This window comes from Diceros bicornis, chromosome 19, assembly GCF_020826845.1.
Source record: "Diceros bicornis minor isolate mBicDic1 chromosome 19, mDicBic1.mat.cur, whole genome shotgun sequence".
Lineage (NCBI taxonomy): Eukaryota > Metazoa > Chordata > Mammalia > Perissodactyla > Rhinocerotidae > Diceros > Diceros bicornis.
Window position 1 is genome coordinate 16,410,171 of NC_080758.1, and position 20,097 is coordinate 16,430,267.

General features: G+C 53.7%; 2 protein-coding genes across 3 annotated transcripts in view; one reads left to right on the forward strand and one right to left on the reverse strand.

Moving 5' to 3' along the window:
• RIMS4 (regulating synaptic membrane exocytosis 4) overlaps positions 1–5,775 on the forward strand; it is a 60,943-nt gene extending 55,168 nt beyond the window's left edge. For both annotated transcript variants that reach the window (XM_058562635.1, XM_058562636.1), the window contains exon 6: positions 1,215–5,775. In XM_058562635.1, the coding sequence (XP_058418618.1) occupies positions 1,215–1,433 (219 nt within the window). In that variant the 3' untranslated portion in view covers positions 1,434–5,775. The remainder of the gene's footprint in view (positions 1–1,214) is intronic.
• Positions 5,776–6,810: 1,035 nt separating this feature from the next.
• KCNK15 (potassium two pore domain channel subfamily K member 15) lies at positions 6,811–11,704 on the reverse strand. Its single transcript, XM_058562114.1, has 2 exons — positions 11,422–11,704; positions 6,811–7,508 (listed from the first exon to the last, which is right to left on the reverse strand). The coding sequence occupies exons 1-2, from the start codon at positions 11,702–11,704 to the stop codon at positions 6,811–6,813; spliced, it is 981 nt and encodes a 326-aa protein (XP_058418097.1).
• Positions 11,705–20,097: the final 8,393 nt, after the last annotated feature.

The window sequence follows — 20,097 nt, forward strand, 5'->3', positions numbered from 1 at the left end:
ATTTCTGGGGTTTCTCTCTGTGTCCTAATTTCCTCTTCTTACAACACCACTGGTCAGATTGGATTAGGGCCAACCCTAACAGCTTCATTTTAACTTAATCACCCCTTTAAAGGCTCTTTCTCCAAATATAGTCACATTCTAAGGTACTGGGGGTTAGATCTTCAACATGAATTTTGGGGCACACAGTTCAGCCATAACACCAGTGAAAATGAACCCATCCATGCACCAGAAGCTTCTGATCAGCTGCCCAAAGAGCACTGAAGACTTATTAGTTGAGTGACCTCAGGCAAATGATTTAACTTCTCTAAGCCTCAAACAGGTGTGAAATCGGATCGTTTTTGTAGGGTTGCTGGGAAGATGGAATCTAAGGCTGGTTTAGCATTAGAACGCTTCCTGACGTGCAGTCAGCAGTAGCGCTGGCTCAGGTTGTTTTCATGTTACCCTCTGTGCTTGAGGAGCCATTTACAGCTTACACTGAGCTCTTACATACCTTTTCTCCTTTGATCCTTGGCTGTGAGGTAAGCTGAGAGGGGATAATTCCATTTAGAAAGGAGAACTCGGAGTCTTTAGAAAGGAGATTCCGTGAGTCTTAAATGCCTTGCCCCAAACCACACAGCCAGGGCTGGGATTTGAACCACATGTGTCTGTGGTTAAGCCCCTAGGCTCTACTGAAGGACTGAGCCAGCCCACCTTCATAGAGGGGCAAGGAGTTAGAAGCTGAGGTGCAGAAGAGCAAATGAGGGTCCTGCAGCCACAGAGCCCGCCCAACTGGCCGCGCCAATAGAGGGTGTTGACCAAGAAATGGGGAAGGCACTGCCGAAAAGGGTCTGCTGGGAAAAGGAAGGTAGCTAGCATGCACACGATACCAGCCACTTTTCAAAACTTTGTTTCAGTCGGGGGTTTCTGAGGGTCTGGAAGCAGAGGGTCCGTGGGGGAAGCAGGCAGGGGACTCATGATGTAGGGTCAGCCCTCAAGGCTTGGGTTCAAAGATGGAGCATGGGACCCAGAGGACAAGCCTGCAGGCAGGAAGCCAGTCATCCAGGCCAGCAGGCATGGTGGCACTAGAGCCTGGAAAATATGGTCAGACTTGAGCAATTTTGAGGAGGAGAATCCAGTCTCAGAGGTGAACTGGGCATGGGGGTGACTCCAGGTTCTGCTTCTGGGCCTGTGAGTGGCACTGGCAGGATTTGAACCCCTGTGTCTCTTTCCCGCAGGTGATCGTGTGGGGGAACTACGGGCGGATGGAGCGGAAGCAGTTCATGGGTGTGGCCCGCGTGCTGCTGGAAGAGCTGGACTTGACCACTCTGGCCGTGGGCTGGTACAAGCTCTTCCCCACCTCCTCCATGGTGGACCCAGCCGCAGGCCCCCTGCTCCGGCAGGCATCCCAGTTGTCCCTGGAGAGCACCGTGGGGCCCTGTGGCGAGCGATCTTAGTGCCGGGGATGGGGAGGGGCTCCCCAAGATGGCCTGAGACCGCCAAGCCCCGACCTGGGACCCCAGGCCCAGGGGCACTTTGAACAGAGGAGGCCGGGGTTTTCCCTCGCAGCGGGGAAGCAGCACGGGGAGACCTGCCCCCCCAGGGCCCCTCCTCACCCCTTCTTTGCCTCCTACCCCCTGAGACCTTCCCTCTCCCGACGGGATTGGCTGCAGTTTTGACTTGGCCGGTTTTTGATCTGGTGGATGTGGCTGCAATCCGGAGAAAGGAAAGAGTGAGGTGGCAGAGCAAACCATCCTCCTGCCCTAGACGCTGTCCAACCGCTCCCCCTTTTCGCCTCCTGGGAAGCTCGCTGCCCGGAGCCAAGTCCAGAACCCAGCGGCCATCTCCATGGTGCCAATTACCAGCAAGTGTCTTTCCTGCGGCACCGGGTCAGGCAGCTACTCCTGCCCCAAAGCTGATGGGGCAGCTTTGCAAGGATCCGGAGCCAGCTCCGGGGGGCCCAGATCCCCCCCTTGAAGAGGAGCTCAGGCCTCCCTCCGCCTGCCCGTGGAAGGAGCTTTGCCGCAGCCTGTCCGAGTCCATCTGTCCGTCCCCTCCTGCCTGCCCCTCTTCCAGTGGCTCTAGGAATTGGGGTCCAGCAGGGACCAAAGGAAAGGAGGAGGTTCCCGGGGCCTGGCACAGATCCCCAGGGTGCCTTGCTCCTGGGATTGCACCAAGCTACTTTGGAAACTGTTGGTGGACTGGAAAGGACTCTGTCGTTTGTGTTTTGGTGGAGGAGCTGCAGACTCCGGTTGTCCAGAACCCCAAGCCCAGAGAGCCCACCATCTCTGCATTGTGGGGATGCTGGATCGGAGAGGGAGTCTGAGGAAAGCTGGGATGGGGACTGGTGGTGCCAAGGCGAGGGTGCCACATAGGAGAATCTCTCCTTGTTGGATGAGGTCAAAGTTCATGTTGTCTACCCCTCTGCCTCCAGGCTAGGGGTCTTGGGAGGGAACACAGCTCCCCTATTTTAGTCTTTTTAAGCCACCCATCCTGTACTAAGGGCAGAATCCACTGCCCCGGCCTCAATTACCTTGGCTCAAGGAGAGAAAGAGTGAGGGGGTAGGAGTGCAAGAATCGGAGATTCCTTCTCAAGCAGGCCTGGGTAGCTGCCTTCCCAGCCCGGCCCTCCCCGGGGCCAGCGGAAGCCTTTTTGCATGCTGGGGAGGACGCAGGCTGGCCCCTCTCTATAGAAGCACATTTCTGCCACCTCCCCTGGGAGGCCCCCCCCCAGCCCACCATCCCTCGTTACCCAGTCCCTGCTGCGTAGGGCGTAGTCCAGGTTAGCTGGGTAGTTAGTGTTCCAAGCCCTGGGGCCTATTCTTAGCTCGCACATAGTCCTTACAGAGTCCCAGGATGGGGTGGAGAGGGGCTACAAGTACATTCCAGGAGACCGGTGTCTCCTCGCTGACCTGGGCCTGGATCTGGAGCCTGGTTCATGGGAGGCCAGCCCCGCCTCCTCCCCCTCCCCCTCTCCCTGTAGGGTTGTAGCTGGAGTTGCCCATTATACTCAGATGTTCTGATTTATTATCCTTGGTACTGATTTTATTTATGAAACACTCCTGAGGATTGTGGGCCTTGGTGGAGGGGGCCTGGGCTCCATTAGAGGGGCTCGTTTTCCCATGAGGATGCCCAGCTGTGTTCAGTTCCACCTTGTCCCCAGTCCCACTCTAGGCTATTGACCAGGCGATTCCTTCCACCTGAAATTCCTCCCTTCCCCTCCGCCTTTTTAATCCCTGGGTATCCTTTCAAGTTCTGGATGAGTTATTTCGCCTCCATAGAGCTTCTCACACTGCACTGGGAGGGGGAGGTGGAGATGCCCCTTTGTCCAGGAGGTCTTCAGCACATCCTGGGATGGTGGTGGGTGGAATCCCAAGGCTGGGGCAGGAGGCAGCGGGGTTCTGGGCCAACTCACATCTGAAGCCCAGAATCAGCCCCTCCCCTGTTTGTCTTTTTAACCAGTGTGATTTCTCTGCTGTTCGTTTATTACTCACCATTTGGAATATTTTGAGCCAGGAGAGCGCCTTCTCTCTCCAGCCATCACTGCTCTGGTTGTTCAGGGGTAGCTTTTCAAGGAGGAGGCGGAGCCTGGCTGTCCCAAACAGAGGGGAAGAGGGCCTGGGGGGCCCCCCAGCCTGATCCCACCCTCTAGTGTCTGCACAGCCTTTATAAAGAGAGAGAGAGCGCTCCAAAGCAATAACATCATCCTGGGGGTGGTCACCGAGGGCCCCCCTCAATGACTTTCTTGTTTGTTCTGTGAAATCTCCGCTCACCTCCTGGAGGGGTGGGGTGGGGGCTGGAGCCCTGTTTCTTTGTATCATCATTGTGGGCACGTGCTCCCCTTCCAAGGGGCTCTAGCGATTTGGCATGGGAACCACCGTCTGTCCTCACCCATGGATGGGGGTTCGGGGAGGGGGTGACTATGCTCACTATCAGCTTTGGGGAACCTTCAGGCCCCGCTGCCGTCTGATCCTTTGCCAGCTCAAACTCCACTGTTTGCAGAGGAGAAGAGAAGGTGCAGTGGGGGGTGGGGGGGCCTAGGTCTCTAGGGGACAATTCTTTTTTCAGGCTCTGGGCCAAAGGCCACATACAGGGGTCCTATGGGAGGGAATCATCACTTTCCTTCTCCAGAATCCGCTTTTCATACAAAAGGGCAAGGGGCTTTGGGGCCATTAGTGAAGTCATTTCCACTTTACAGCGTAGGAGACTGAGGCCCAGCCCTGGGAAGAGCTGCCTGTGGGGTCACCCGTGAATTCAGTGGCACCCACAGCCTGGGCCGCCTTGTCCTACCCGAGGCAGAGCTGGAGCCAGGGCAGGACGAGGTGGGGCCATCATTTCCTGTGACACTTCCTCCTCCCTTCTCTCCGTGGAGCTTCCCAGCGGTCTTGAAAGGATGGGCAGGGCGAGTTGTAGCCCATCTGAGAGGTGAGGAAACTGAGGCCCAGAAACAGGAAGTGACTTGCCCAAGACCCCTCAGCAAGCGAGCGATGGGGACAGAACCGAGGGCTCCATTGTGCTCCCCTCCTTCACAGGACAGGAGACCACTGCTCCAGGGCATTTCTGCCATGATAAGCATTTGTCATGGGCCACTTTTAGCCCTGGGCCACCCAGCCCTGCTTGATTCCACCTCGGTGGGCCAGTAACTTTTCTGGGCCCAGGTTTGGGGGACACGGTTGCGAAAGAGACCTAGCTCTCCTGGGGGTCTGACCCAGCTGCCTGAGGGTGCACAGGCTTTGGTCCAGGCCTTGCTATTTGGGTGGGGGCTCCCGCCAAGGGGCCATAATCCCTCCAGGACTGACTTGAGGGAGGCAGGACACAGTTCCTGCCTGGAGCTGTGTAGGAGTGAGGTGGCTATGGTACACCTCAACTTAAGGAAATCCTCACAACCTTCACATGTAATAATGCCTGATATTCCTGTAGTACTTTTCAAACTTTTTTGTTTTCAAAGTGCTTTTACCTCGAGTGGATCCTCACAGAGGCCCTGGGCAGTAAGTGGGGGCCTATGTTATCAGCCCCATTTTAACGAGGAGGAAGCTGAGGTCCTGCGGGGGGAAGACACCTGCTAAGGTCCCACTGTGAGTTAGAGGCTGAGCCCGGACTAGAACTGAGTTCTCTCAGTTCAGAGCTCGCTTTTCTACGTGAGGAGGTGAAGCAGATAGTTTCGGGGGGTGGTTATGCACTTGACACGCTGACTCGCCATCCAGCTCCTTAACCCAGGAGCCCCTGTGCGCCCTTCAGCGTTCAGAAGCAGCGCTGAGCCCCACTCCCTTTGGAGCACAGCTGCTGCGTCAGGCGACACCACCTGCATTTCTTTATTGAGCAGCAGCGCTGTGCCGGGCCCAGGGGACCGAGCCCTCCTCTGTTCCCCTGTAACAACTCCCGTGTGCCTCTGGGAGGGCCCATGTCTGTGTCACAGCACCTCAGAGTGGATGGAAAGTGTTCATGTCCATGAGCTCATCTGACTCACAGGCCCTGTGGGGAGGCTGACTGTGCCCCTTTTACTCATAGCTTCTGTGAGGGCAAAGTGGAGACTTGAACCAGGGGCCTCAGGCACCCTGACTGGAGCCCCTTCACTCTACGACTGCCTCCCGAGGGGGTGGCAGGAAGGCGGGACCCCAGGTCCTCAGGCTGGGGGCCTCCATCCACCCGCCTTTCCCTCATTCCCTCTCTGGGAGCAGGAGCCCCTCGGGTCTTTGGGGAGGGAGGGTTTCCGGGGCCCCTGGGTTGGAGTGGGTCACGTTGCATTGTGTTCATGACCATGTAGCTCATGTTGAAAATTAAAGTTTTTGGCTTTTCTAACCTGGGTTGCTCTGCTTTGTGTTGAGACAGCTCTGTCCAGGAAGCTAAGGGCAGTTGGTGTTTTAACGAGCTGAGCACCACAGGTTGCCAGCACACCCCACCATGGGCTTTGTTAACATCCCCTTATGGGGCAAGGGCCTGTCCCAGGAATCCTTCCAGAGATGCACAGGAGGGAACAGGATTCTGGGTGAAACCAGTCATTTTACAGATGTGGAAACAGGCCCACGTAGGGGATGAGATTCCCCAAGGTCAGATTGTGGGTGATTGGCAGGACCCAGAGCTCACAGCTCCCAGAAGAGAGCTTGTCTCACAGCATCCGAGTGCGTCTAGGTGGATGCACCCACCAGTGACATGGTGGATGTCAGCAAGGCCCCCCCCACCCCTAAATGGGGCTGGCCAAGGACAAAGAACATCAGCTTTGGTGGGTGGGGGGCAAGGGAGGATGTGCTTCATTCACACATGAGCCAATTCCTCTCTACACACTGAGCAAGAGAATGAGCCATCATTTAAACAGCACAGAAATTTGCCCACTGGTCCACACTGGACAGAGGTTTCCCTTCAGTCCATCTGATCCCCTTGCTTCTCACAGTGTGAGCAGCTGGCCTCACTGGCAGGATGCCACCGTTGAAAGTCGTCCGTGTCCCCTATAACCCAGAAAGCAGGCCTCTTCACACAAGAGAAGAATAGCCACCTGTTCCTGCTCTGGAGGGCCAGTTAGCCACACGGGCCTGTGGAGACCTCTCCCAGGCGGCTGATGTGGCCAGGCCTTCCTAAAATAATTTGGGCTACAAGGGATTTGCACCTACAGGGCGACGTTAGAGTAGTGTTGTGCTTACGATGTGAGTTTAATATATTTTTGGAGAGGAGGGAGGGGCTAGCCACAGAAGGGAATGAGAAAACTCGTGTCAGAAGACGGCACCGAGGCCGTGGCCCCTCACCCCTCTGCAAGCTCTGCGGAGGGTGCACTGATAGGTGAATCCTGACCCTCCAGGTGCAGCCTCCAGGTGCAGGATCGATCCCCCGCGAGGGAGGCTGTCAGATGGATTTCCGCCGGGCCGGGGGCCTGCCTGCCCTGCCGCCGCCCACAGCCCCGGGACTCGCGGGGGGCGAGAAGCCCAGATTGTCGCGGGCCCACACCTCCAGCTGGTGGATGCGGTAGGAGACGGAGGGGGGGTTCCCGGGGCGGGCCCAGGAGGGGCCGCGGCTCTCGGGCGCCCCCAGGCGGAGCGGGCCGGCGCGGCGGGCAGCGCGCCCGGGCGCGTCGGTGCTGGCGGCGAGGAAGCGCAGGACCACGAGGTTGAGGAAGGCGCCGATGACCGTGAGCCCCAAGAGGATGTAGAGGAAGCTGAAGGCCACGTAGGGCGGCTTCCTCTGCAGCGCCTCGTCGCTCTGCAGCGCCACGAAGTCGCCGAAGCCGATGGTGGTGAGGGTGATGAAGCAGTAGTAGTAGGCGTGGAAAAAGGTCCAGCCCTCGAAGTGCGCGAAGGCGGCGGCCCCAAGGGCCAGGGTGGCCGCGCACACCAGCAGCCCGGCCAGCACCATGTTCTCGGTGGACACGCGCGGCCGCCGCAGGCCCAGGCAGCGCTTGGCCGCTAGCAGGAGGCGCCGCACCAGCGCGTTCAGCCGCTCGCCCAGGCTCTGGAAGGTGACCAGCGTCAGGGGGATGCCCAGGAGCGCATAGAACATACAGAAGACCTTGCCCAAGTCCGTGCCCGGCGCGGCGTGGCCGTACCCTGGAGGGAGAGGGAGGGGACAGTTGGTGACTGCCCACTTCCATCTAACTGCAGCCGTCCTGCCAGGGCTCTCTCCCCATCCCCCAGAGCCAGCAGAGTCTTGAAATGCTAGTTCTAACTAGGTCATTTCCCAGCTTTAAAACCTTGCATGGTTATCCACAATCTCCCCGGATCGTAAACAACCCAAATGTCCCCCAACTGGGGAACGGATAAATAACCTGCGGTACATCCATACAATGGAATTCTTTCCAGCAACAGAAAGCAATGAACCACTGTTACTACAGTACCAAAGATGGATCTCAAATGTACTGTGCTGAGTGAAAGAAGCCAAGCTCAAGAGGCTACATACTGCATGGTTCCATTTAAATGACATTCTGGAAACATTCTGGCAAAACTAGGGACAGAGAACAGATCTGTGGTTGCCAGTCATTGAGGGTGGAGGAGGGGGTAACTACAAAGGGGCATGACAGAATTTTAAAGGGTGATGAAAACATTCTATCATGGCTGCAGTTACCCAAGTCATTTGTCAAAACTCGCTGAAGTGTACCCTGAAAAACGGTTAATGTTACTGTATGTAAACTGTGCTCTGATGAAAAAAAGAGCAAAATCTTCTGTGGCTCCCCAGTACCCACAGGGTAAAGTCCCAGGTCTCACCTAGTGTCCGAGCTCCTTGGTGATCTGAAGCCTCTCCGGCCTCCCCCCATGTTGTTTCCCCAGCCAGCATGTCCCCCACCCTCATGTCTTTTCTCACGGTCTCTCCTCCCCTGGTTTGCCCTATTTCCCTGCCCAGTCCACATCTCTCCCCAGATCCTGCTGCAAGCCAGCCCTCACTAAACACCTCTTCAGCCTGGTGTAGTGACTCTTCACTGGGTGCCCCCAGCTGTTGTAGGGGACCTGAACACGAGTAGGCTTCCTTGAGTCCTGGAACACCACGCCATCGCTATGCAATGGGAGGGTATGTGTCTTCCAGGACAGGGGAGTGAGAGCTTTCATGGTATTCTCAAAGGGGCCCATAACCCAGGAAGGGTCAGGCGGACCTTCCCCAACAGAGTATTCCTCCTCTAGCAAATGGGCCCCATCTGCCAAATGTAAAAGACACAAACCTTTTGGCCTGTGCAGGTCTGCAGTCAGGAAGTTAGTCCTCCAAAATACATGCATGTACACAGTGATGTATGCACATGGGTCGTCTCTGAAGCATTGTTGCTCACAGCAAAAATGAGAGACAACCTAAGTGTCCATCAGTAGGGACCTGGATAAATAAATCATGATGCCATCCAAATGATGGAATATCACACAGCAGTGGTTCCAACCAGGGGTGATTCTGCCCCCGAGGGGACATTTGGCAATGTCCAGAGACATTTTTGGTTGTCACAACTGGGAGGTAATGGCTGTGTGCTACTGGCATCTAGTGGGTAGAGGCCAGGGATGTTGCTAAACATTCTGTGATGCACAGGACAGCCCCACAGTGAAGATTATCCAGTCCCAAATGTCAATAGTGTCAAAGTTGAGAAGAGCTGCTATACCGCTAGGAAAAAGATGACATGATTCTTTAGGGACTGATATAAAAACATCACCAAAATATATTAAGTTAAAAAAGCAAGAGACAAAATAGTATGTATAACATAATACCTATATAACGTGTGTAAATGTTTAAAGGAATACACAGGCAGAGAATATATCTGGAAGGATATACAAGAAACTGGTAACTGTATTTGATCCAGGGAAAGGAATTTGTGGGTTGAGGGACAGGGGGAAAGGAGACCTCCTTTTCATTCTATACCCTTTTGTACCATGTGACGTGTGTACTGTGTGCCTCTATACCTGATTCAAAATATCAACACAATATATGTCTTTAGAGACCTATGGCTCCACTTCCACATTTCTATTGCACGGTCCTATCTGTTATTTGGGGGTGGGGAGGCCTCTGCCCACCACTAGACTGTGAGCTCCTTGAGGCCAGAGACCATGCCAGTCACTCTCTGTGTCCCTAGTCACCAGTGCCCTGCACACAGCCTGACACAGACTAAGGGCTCAATGAAAGTTCAATAATCAATAATAACAACAATCAAAACAAATTGAAGGGGTGCTGCGTGTGAGACAGAGGAGCCTCTTGAGGAACAAGAGGCCAGGCAGTGCTGTCTCCAGCTGTTTGGGGCTACGTCAGGTTTGGGCAGAGAGAGAAAGAAAGGAATAATGGTAATAACTAAACATGCTGGGTCCTCTACATGGATTAGCTCATATAACCCTCGCAATGACTGTAGAAGATAATATTATTGCCCCCATTTTAGATAAGGAAACTAGACTCAGAGAGAGGAAGCTGCCCGCAGGTCACAGGGCCTGAACTATTAATCACTATCCTCCGTTGCTTCTCAGCGCCACTCTGCTATCCATGCCCTGCTCAAGCTCCTGGGTTCTGCCGCCTGCCTCTCTGCAAGGCTGGCTTATGCAGCCTGGACCACACAGCAAGTGATGGCGCCCCCAGCTGGCCAGAAAAGGCAAAACTCCTGCTGTTTCAACTCGGTCCCTTTCCCCAGGCTACCAGATGCATGTCAGGGGAGAACAATTAGGAGAGGAGGGCAAACCCGGATGAAAGGCCTCCAAATAATGTGGGTGAGGGCAGAAAAGGTGGATGGGGTCCCACACCACTGGGCAAGGCAACAGGGAGGGTCTTAGGCTGAGCCCAGATAGGGAAGCAGGGGTGCCCATGTTGACAGAAGGGGCAAAAGAGCTGAATGGGAGCTGGCCCCACAGTTGGCAAAGAATGAATTGTTATTATTACTAATTAATAGTGCCCATTTAGCCACAGGCCCTGTGTCAAGCATTTTACATGCTTGACCTCAGTTAAACCTGGCAACTACCCAGTGGTTGGAACAACTGCATTTTGCAGTTGAGGAAACCAGGGCTCAGAGAGATACAATCAATAGCTGGAGATGGCAGGAGGCAGTAGAGGTGTGAACAGAACTCTGGTGTACGAAGCTGCAGAACTCAGGCTTTTAACCCACAGCTCACATTCACTTGCAAGAGCATTACAGAGAAACTTTCTCCAAGGCACAGGCTTCCAGGGTGGTGGTCCACGCCCAAAGGGGTGCCGGGGCAGCCACAGCGGGGGCCCGGGGAGTGGTTAGCACCCAGCATGGAGCCCTACAGAGCCTGCTTCTTTCCTTTCCTGCTTCCCCAGGCTTAGGCTCAGCAGGTACCAGCCAGACGGTAGCCATGGCAACGCCTGGCGGTCCAGATGCTGTGGAGAAACTGCGCTGGATCCCCGAGGGTGAGGTCCAAAGCTTGGTAATCAGTCACTCCTTTGACAAATATTTATTGAGCGTCTACTGTGCGCTAGGGACTGGCCATACTGCAGTGACTGAGACAGACTAGGTCCCTGTTCCCATGGAGTAAGAAAATAATAAATATTATAATACAAAAATCAATCTTGGTTTAGTGCTTTGTATGTGTCAGTGCCTATGCTAAAACTTTCTGCATATATTATCTCCTCGACAATAATCATCCCACCACAGCCCTGAGATAAGGCTCTTTAGCACCTCTATTTTACAGAGGGGAAAACTGAGGCTCAGAGAGGTTAAGCAACTTGTCCGAGGTCACACAGCTAGTGTGATGCAGCCAGGGAAGGAAACAACTCCAGCAACTTGGGCTTCTGGCCCCACCTGATCTGTCTCCCAGCCCCTGGGACGTTTTCTGGGCACTTCTGCGTGCCGGCCTCTTGGCCAACATGACCTACCGACTCCTCCCAGCCCGGCCCGTGTGGAGCAACAGCTCCATTCGGCAGAGGGAGGCAAGTGAGGCTCAGTGAGCTGAAATGACTCGTCCGAGGTCACCCAGCTGGGCAGGGGCGGAGGGGGGATTGAACGCACCGTGCGGCACGGAGCGAGCGCCGAGGGGAGGCGCCGGGGCCGCTCACCGATGGTGGTGATGACGGTGATGGCGAAGTAGAAGGAGCCGGCGAACTTCCACTGGCGGCCGGCGCGGTGCGGCTCGGCCTGCAGCGCCAGGCGCTCCAGCTCGCGGTCGTCCTCGGCCGAGAAGCCGTACTTCCTCCGCAGCTCGGCCCGCTTCTGGGCCAGCAGGCGCTTGCGGCCGCTCTCCGCCTCGGACTCGAGCGCGTCGAAGACGGCGGCGCCCACCAGCAGGTAGGACAGGATGCACAGGACGAGCGCGCCCGTGCGCGCGCTCTGCTGCCTCATCGCGGCGCCCCGGCCCCGGCCCGGCCGTGCGCCCCGACGGCCGCCCGCGCTCCGCCCCCTCCAGCGCCCGCGACCCATGCGGCGGGAGCCCCGGCGGCGCGCGGCAGGGGAGCAGGCGGGGGACCCGGGGGCGGGGCCTCGGCGGGTGGGCGTGGGGCGAGGAGGTTCAGAGAGGGCTCCTGCGGCGGCCGCTTGCCTGCCCCCTCTCACACACACAGCTGCCTTTGTTGACCGCAGGCGCCCCGGGGCTAACGTGTCCGCAAACAGTGACATCTGGGGCACAGCGCCCAAAGCTCGAGTCTGCAGAAGTCCTGTCTCCACCACTATCTCCTCCTGTGACCTTGGGCAAGTCATTCATTCATTCGTTCGTTCAGTCAGTCAGTCTGTCGGTCAACAAATATTTACCAGGCACCTACTGGTGCCAACAAGATTCCCGCGGGGTAAATAGAGCTGATATCCTAGAAAGGAGGGATGGCTAAAAAACAAACGAAAAGATAGTTTAAGACAAGTGTGAGAAAGAAGGAAAACAGTTTCCGACGGGAGGTGGGCACCACCAGCTAAGGTGGTGGAGGACGGCCCCTCTAGGGAGGAGCATTCAGACAGCAAGTGCAAGTCCTTTAAGCAGAGAAGCCCCTGTGTCTGGAGCCAAGAGAATTGGGGGAGCGAGGAGGAGGTCATGGAGGAGGAGGAAGCGGAAGGAAGACAGAGAGGCAACTTCGCACAGGGTCTTACAGGCCCTTATTCAGGTTTATTCTTCAGTTCAATTGGACAGGCTGTAAACAGGAAAACAAACACCCATGATCTGGTTGACGTTTTTTTTAAATAAGAGCGTTCTGGCTGTTGTCACGTGGAAAAGGGATGGTGGCTAAGAGTGGAGGCCAGTTAGGAGACTTGTAGTCCAAATGCCTCTGAGGGTGGCCTGGGCTAGGGACACAGCCCTGGAGATGGAGAGAAGCGGATGGACCTGAGCTATGTTAGGGAGGAGGAGCTGGGCACACAGCTAGCCGCGATTCCCGGCCTCCTATGCATTTAGGAGTGTCCATGTGAGCGAGCTGTAGCCACTGGAATGGGGGCAGAAGTGACGTGAGCCACTTCCAGGCCTGGCCCATAAAACTCGCCCACACACTGTGCTCCATCTCTCTTCCCACAGCTGCAGGCCGAACGCAGAGACCTAAAGTCTTTAGAAGAGAGCAGAGCCACAGGGTGGAAGGAGCCTGGGTGCCTGAGTGACACATTGCGAGGCCGCCCGCCAACCAGGAACACCTCTTTGGAACTGTTGCATTAGCCCCTGAGATATGAGGTCAGTCTGTTACCGCAGCTAGTGTCACCCCGATGCACAGAGCAACACGATGTGCTGATGGGCTGGATGTGGACGGCAAGGGGAGGACTCAAGGATGACCCCTGGGTCTTTGGCCTGAACAGCTGGGTGCTTGGGGAGCCTGCCGTTATGCTCACTCCAGAGGAATCCACTCGTGCCTTCCAGCACCAAGGTGGCACTCCTTTCAGAGGCCTGGGTGGGCCTCCGTGGAGATTCTGGAAGAGCCCCGGGCAGCCTCTCCTGCAGCTAGCCGGAGCATCTGCCTTGCCAGGTCTCTGCTGCAGCCTTGGCCTGCATCGCCCTTCCCCCCCACACTGCTCTAGCCTCTCTCCCCGCAGCCCCTTTGCGTTTTCTGCTCCAGCCACACTAACCTTTCAGCTCCTTGCACAAACTCTTGCTCTGCTTGGAACAGTCCTCTCGCCATTCCCCTCCACAGCCAGCATTTCTTGAATGCCTGCCAGGGGCCAGACCCGGATTGAAGCACAGTGCCGGGTAGAGGGGTCCTTGGACCCCTGTTCCCCCGAGAAGTGGGACTGCAGCTCTGTGGCCTAGAAGCAGGGCCCTGGCGCTGCTGCCTCAGCCTTATTTTAAGCAATGGCATCAGCAAGTTCGATTTTCTGATTCCTGCCCAGACCTCAGAGGAGCAGAAACCTGGGCTGCAGTCTCCGAGTGGGGGCAGGTGGGGCACCAAGGACCTACAGCCTGAGAAGGGCCTAAGAAGAGCTTGTTGGGACAGGGTGGGATGGAGGAGGCTTGTTCTTAAGGGAAAGACTGGGGCCCATTCCGGGGACAGTTAATGAGGCCTGGTCATGAACACAGCTGGAGTCAATGGAGCCTGGGTTCAAATTCCAGCTCCTGCACTTTCTGGGTAGGTGTCCGTGGATAGAACACTTCCAGTTCTCTGCACCTTGGTTTTCCCATCTGAGAAATGGGGGTAATAATAATGCCCACCTCATAGGACAGTGTTGCAGATTATAACATATTGTGAGTCACTTTCCAGGTGCCCGGTAGCAGGGAGCTGCTTTTCCCCCCTTTTTACAACTGTCTGACTGTCTGCCTGCAGATGTCAAGAGTTCTTTCTCCGGAAGCCGAGGCAAAGCTCAAACTGTTGAGCACTGTCTGTCCTAGGCACATTCACAGACATTGCTAATGGAGCCCTCACTTTCCAGGGCAGGAAGCCAAGGCACGAAGGAGAAGAGGCCTCGCTTGCTAAGTCCTCATAGCCAGGAAGTGGCTGAACTAGGACTTGAACTCCGGGCTGTCTGGCCCCTGAGGTCATGACCCTTCCAGTACACCAGGCTGCCGTGTCAGGCAAGATGCTGCTGGTTTTATCACCCTCCCGTCGCCTCTCTGGACCTCGCTTTCTTCATCTCTAAGATGGGGGTGAGGAGCCCTGGCTGGCTGCCCGCCCCCACTGTGTGAGGACCCTGTGACATGCAGCTGAGAGGTGCTTTGTCTAGTTTGTCCGCTGGGAGTGGGTATTATTGGGGCCACGGGGGAGCCTTCTTGCCCTGCCAGGCAGGTGACTCTGTCCTGCGCTTGGCATTTTCAGTTCAGTGGCTCTATTTTAAGCCAGAGGAGGTTACAGTTGTGTATGTGTGGTTCTCACCATCAGCTGAGCAGTCACCAAAAACAGCAACACCCCAAGGCACCCCCTGCAGCTCCCCCTCCCTCTGCCTCCTCCCCTCCTTCCTCCTCTGGGGACTCAAAGGCACCTGGTGATTTTCCTCTGTCCCTTCATGCCAGAGTCCTACCCGTGACCCCTCAATGAGGCCTCGGATCTTCTGCCTGAGCTCCAAGGTTGCTGGACGTGAGGATGAAGAGAAAGGTAATCCCAGTCCCCACTGGGCCCTGGGTGGCTTTCGGAACACTTCCCTGCCCTGGTGCGTCTAGATCCTTCTGAAAGCTTGGTGAACCAGGCAGGCCTTGCCGTTCCCACGTCAGGGAGAGGAAACTGAGGCTCAGAGAGAGAGATGCCTGTCATCTAAGGTGCACACAGTAGGGCAGTGGTTAAGAAAGAACGTGAGTTTCTGAGTGAACCTGACCTTGGTTCCATCTTGGGCAAGCGACTTCACCTCTCTGAGCCTCTTTCCTCATCTTGACGTGGGGGTAAAAATACCTGCCTAACAGTATTCCCGTGAGGCTGAAGTGAAAGTGGGAAGGAGCACTCCGCACAGAGTAGGGGCCCAGCACGTGTTAGTACCCCCTCCGCCCAATTAATTTCTTCTTTCCCTTTTCCGCACTGCTTACTCCCCAGGCCTACGGGGATCTTAAGGGATTGATTTTTATAGTTAGAATATAGCTCAGTAATTTTCCAGAAGGCCACAGGGCCCAGGTGTTTCCCTGATAAGTTCTGACTCCTGACTCTCTCCTAAAAGGATGGATTATTTTGACCTCAGGGGACGATAGGCGCCAGCTCCTTTGAGATGGCAGCTGTGGCCTTCCTGCAGCCTGAGTATCATTTAGGGATCTGGGTTGCAAGAGATCAAAAGCTGCCTCTTGCTAATTTAAAGAATGTTATGGATAGGATTTTGGGGTCTTCCAGAATCTTCCAGGCACTGGAAGACAAACCATACAGTTTGGAGAACCCAGAGGGATGGAACCTATCATGAGGGAAACAACACGGCCGCACTCAGTGTGGGGGGCACCATTGTTTCCAGGCTGATGAGGATATTGTTTGGAGGACAAATGATGGCTGTCTGAGCATGACCCTGGCTCTGACTGTTGGGAGCTGCCAGGGCTGCTCAGAGAGTTCCTAACACGGGTTGTGGCCATTTAGTTGGAGCCATTGGGAGTTTGTTCTTCAGCATCCTAAGGATGGATGTCTTTGGGTTAATGGAAATATTAAAACTTGTACTCTGGTTAATAATGTTAAAATCTAAGTGATAGGAGTGTGGAGTTTATTAAACTATTCTCTCTACTTTCATGTATGATTGAGAATTTTCACAATAAAATGTTTTTTAAAAGAAACTTTTCCCTCTCTCCATCCCCTCCCATTTTTTTCCCTCTCTCCATCCTCCCCCATTTTTTTCCTGCTGTTCCTTTGGTCCAAGGGGGAGGGTTACTCTGAGGGTTAGAGTCAATTAGAATGACATTTACTATGACCCGAGCAGAGAGCTTGGAGCTTGGCAGGGATCCCTTCATGTAACCCTCACAACACCAGGCACTTTGAATCCCACCTTATGGAGGAGGAAGCCAAGGCTCAAAGAGGGGTGGTGATTTGCATGACGTCGCATTCTCAAGGCATAGAGGGAGCCGTCCTGTCCTGCTGCCAAGCTCCGGCTCCTAAAGCCAAGACTTCCCTGCCCTGAGGAGCTTAGCGGAGCTGGTGCAAGATGGCGGTTGCTGTCACAGGGCAATTCAAGCTCAGCCATTGCTGATGGAGGCCTGCCCCTCATCCTCCTGCCAACGCCTACCCCTCCAGTTCCCCAGTCAACATAATGGATTAGAATCAAGAGATGTCTGAATCAAAGGCTTGCATTTCAGAAGACATCCTTGGCTGGAAAGGGTCAATGCAAAGAAATAAAAGAGCCTGAGACAGGAAGAAAGGCATGTGCTAAAGTTAGTGTAGCACAGAGCTGCACTGTCCCATATGGTAGCTACTACCCATATGTGGCCACTTGTATTTCAATTAATTAAAATTAAATTTAACAATTCAGTACTTCAGTCGCACTAGATGCATTTCAAGGGCTCATTAGCCACACGTGCTAGCGTCTGCTGCATTGGACAGAGCAGATGGAGAATATCTCCATCATCACACGGTGGATTGGACGTCGCCTGCAGAGAGAGGAAGAACAGACTTTGCAAGCAGACTGGTTGGTTTGGGATCTCGGCTCCGCCCCTTACCTGCTGTTATCTTGGGCCTCAGTTTATGCACCTATAAAATGAAGGTAATAATCCCGTAGAAGCCCACATATCTAGCTCAGTTGGGACCAGTGGTTAGTCAGTTAATCAAAGGGGAGAATTATTTTAAATGACATACATCTTGAACATTTGCCAGTCTGTTCTTTGATCATGGCGCTGTTAATTGGCTTTTCACATTGTCCTCCATACGTAAACTACACCCAGAATCTGTCTTCCGAGTTCCAATTTTGGTTTATTTCCAGTGGAGCAAGGATCTGAAGACACTTGTGTGGCAACTTGAGTGCAGAATCCCTTTAGATTCTCACGGTAATTGTTTCCCAGATCTTTTATAATTGTTTCTTCCACGCCTATTTTGACAGTATTTTTTTAGCAACTCATCTTTATTGAGTTTTCATAAAAACAAATCTCTTCCTTTTTGCACTCATATTTCATCAGCTTATGGAATATCTAATTAAATTACATCATCACAGTTACAAGTGCAGCTGGCACAAACTCGTTTGGGAACAAACCCAACAGATTCTTGGCAAACATGCCATTTGTCTTAGCCAGCTCGGGCTGCTAATAACAGAATACCATAGACGGGGCGGCTTCAGCAACAAACATTTGTTTCTCACGGTTCTGGAGGCTGGAAGTCTGAGATCGGGGTGCCAGCATGGTTGGGTTCTTGGTGAAAGCCCTCTTCCTGGTTTGCAGACAGCTGTCTTCTCCTCGCATCCTCACATAGCGGAGAGCGGAGAGAAGAAGCTCTCTCATGTCTCTTCCTATAAGAGCACTAATCCCGTTTATGAGGGTTCCATCCTCATGACCTAATTACCTCCTCAGAGCCCCACCTCCTAATACCATCACATTGGGGGGTAGGGTTTAAACATATGAATTCTGGGGAGACACAAACTTTTAGTCCATAACACCATTCTCTAGGAGGGAGCCGAAGAGAGCAAGGGCATCTGAGGGTGGCCTGCTAGCTGTGAGCATTCAGTGTGCCTGGGGCAGGGGTGTTGTATTCAGACAGAATGGAGAGCACCGGTTAGCCTGGTGAGCTGATTAAACAGACACTGGTAAAGAGAGCTTCTTTGTTGCACTAACTCTGGCACTAAGTCTGTAGTGTGTTGTCTCTGGAAGACACCTGCCCTGCCAGAGACTACATTTCCCAGCCTCCTTTGCTTCCTGGGATGACCATGTGACTAGTTCCCACCAATAGATTGTGAGTGGGAGTGGTCACTTTCAGGTGGGGCCTTCAGGAAACAGGTGAGCTTCTCTATACCTGTCTGCAATCTAGATGCAGAAGGCCCCAAGGCCCAGGAGGATGGTGGAGCTGTAACATGTAAGTCACCTGGCTCACAATGTGAAGGAACACTGCCCTCTGACCAGGAATACCTGCCTCGGAAAATTATGTGAGTAAGAAATATGTGTTAGGCTGCTTTGGGGTTTGCTTGTCACAGCAGTTACCATTACCCTAATTAATCACCTTACCTTCTAGGGCTGTTGTGAGGATTAAATTAGACAACACGTGTCAAGACTCTTCAATGGGACTTTTCCTATTGTCTCAGATTTCCAGTTAAAGCCCCAGAGCTGAGGACACATGATGCTCAATACCCCCGTGTCCAGGAAGCCACAAGACACACGCCTGCAGGGCTTTCTTAGGGACATCGCTCCAGCCTTCCTCCCACCCCCTCAGCTTCCATAAGCAGAAGACTAGGAACTTTAGAGTGATTTTGTAGAATAGGGAGAAATGACACACCTTTTCTGCTCTCTTGCGGGGAGAAGAAAGGGGGGCTCCCCCTCTCCTGACAGATCCCACTTGTAGAGATTTGGGCTTCCCGCAGGAAGTGGTGAGTGGTGTCTGATTCTCTGACTGCTTATCAGGCCCTTGCAGATCTGTGCTCGGGGCCTGTCTGAGGGGGGAGAATGTGATTAGAGAGAGACGGCAGGGCGGGGCGTCCTGCACACCCACCACTGGGCCACTCAAGAATGGGTGACCTTCCCAGGAGCCGAGTGGGTGCAGGGCCATCTGGTCAGCACCCTGCCCCAAATAGCAGATCCTTTTGCTTTCCAGGAAAGAGGACCCCAGCAGAAAGAGGCTGTGAATGTGCTTCTGGGGACAGGTTCTGAGAGAGGACCAGGGGTCCCAGATCTCTCTCAACGGTCAGGAGACCACTACAGGGACCCCTGACTAAGCTACTCACGGGGCCCAGGAATGCTGGCCGTTGGACACTTGCCACACAGAAGGAAGCCATCCCCCTGAGAGGACTTGAAGGAACACCAGCTAGATTTTTGTCCCTTCCTCCACTGCTCTTTCCAGGCCTCGTGAGTAGGAGAAGCTAGAACTTAGAAGGGGTGGGGATGGAAAGGGTGTTAGAGGGACCCTCATCCGCTCTCAGTGCTGCAGAGCACTGTTTTGCAGAGGTTAAGGGCAAGCTTCTGGAGCCAGAGAGCTGAGTTTGAATCCTACGTCTATAACTTACTAGCTGTGTGACCTTGGGCAAGCTACCTCACCTCTCTGGGCCTTGGTGTCTGTAGGATGCCATTAATAATAGTACCTACCTCATAGCATTGTAAGGTGCACCTAGTTAGGCTACTTAACAGTCTGTTAAATTAAATAACAATACATTCTTGAGGCGACGAGTCAAGCTTGATTTAGAAATGGCAGATAGGCTATGATTAGATGTTCAAATTGGACTGAAAGGCATGGGGAAGGAAGGAGAGATTTGATTGAATGTGTTCGAAGGCAATGATTGAAGAAAAACTAAGCCCATTTATGTGTGTCTCTCACCAAGTTCAGATTATTCAATAAACCAGTTATACACGTGAAGTATATAGTTCAGTTCGGACACACTAAAACCCTCAGTACGTGTTAAGTATTATTATTATTCAAACTTACGCCAGGTCAGGAATCAGATCCACTCCAAGCTTTATCGGCTTTGAGTGAAAATAAGAATGACTATTTTAGTGGTAGTGTAAAGCAACAATGCTCATACTTTTTGATCTTCATAAAACCACCTAATTTCATAAAATATTTGCAAATCCAAATAACATCATCAACTCCATTTGCAGAGTAAGAACAATGGGAAAAAATCCACAAGTACTACTTATAATCATCCTCATTTTATAAAAGAATGGACTTCATAACCCCTCAAATTAGGAGGGTCCTAAGTGCAGAGTAAAGGTCAGTCCTACAAATGGAATGCTTTTAACTTACTGATATTTCACTGCG

What these genes read in the sequence shown, in the direction of transcription:
- KCNK15 (XM_058562114.1), bottom strand. Translation starts at nt 11,704, where the DNA reads ATGAGGCAGCAGAGCGCGCGCACGGGCGCGCTCGTCCTGTGCATCCTG. An exon ending in CACCGTCATCACCACCATCG is followed by an intron (nt 7,509 to 11,421) that starts GTGAGCGGCCCC and finishes CTCTCCCTCCAG; the next exon opens with GGTACGGCCACGCCGCGCCG.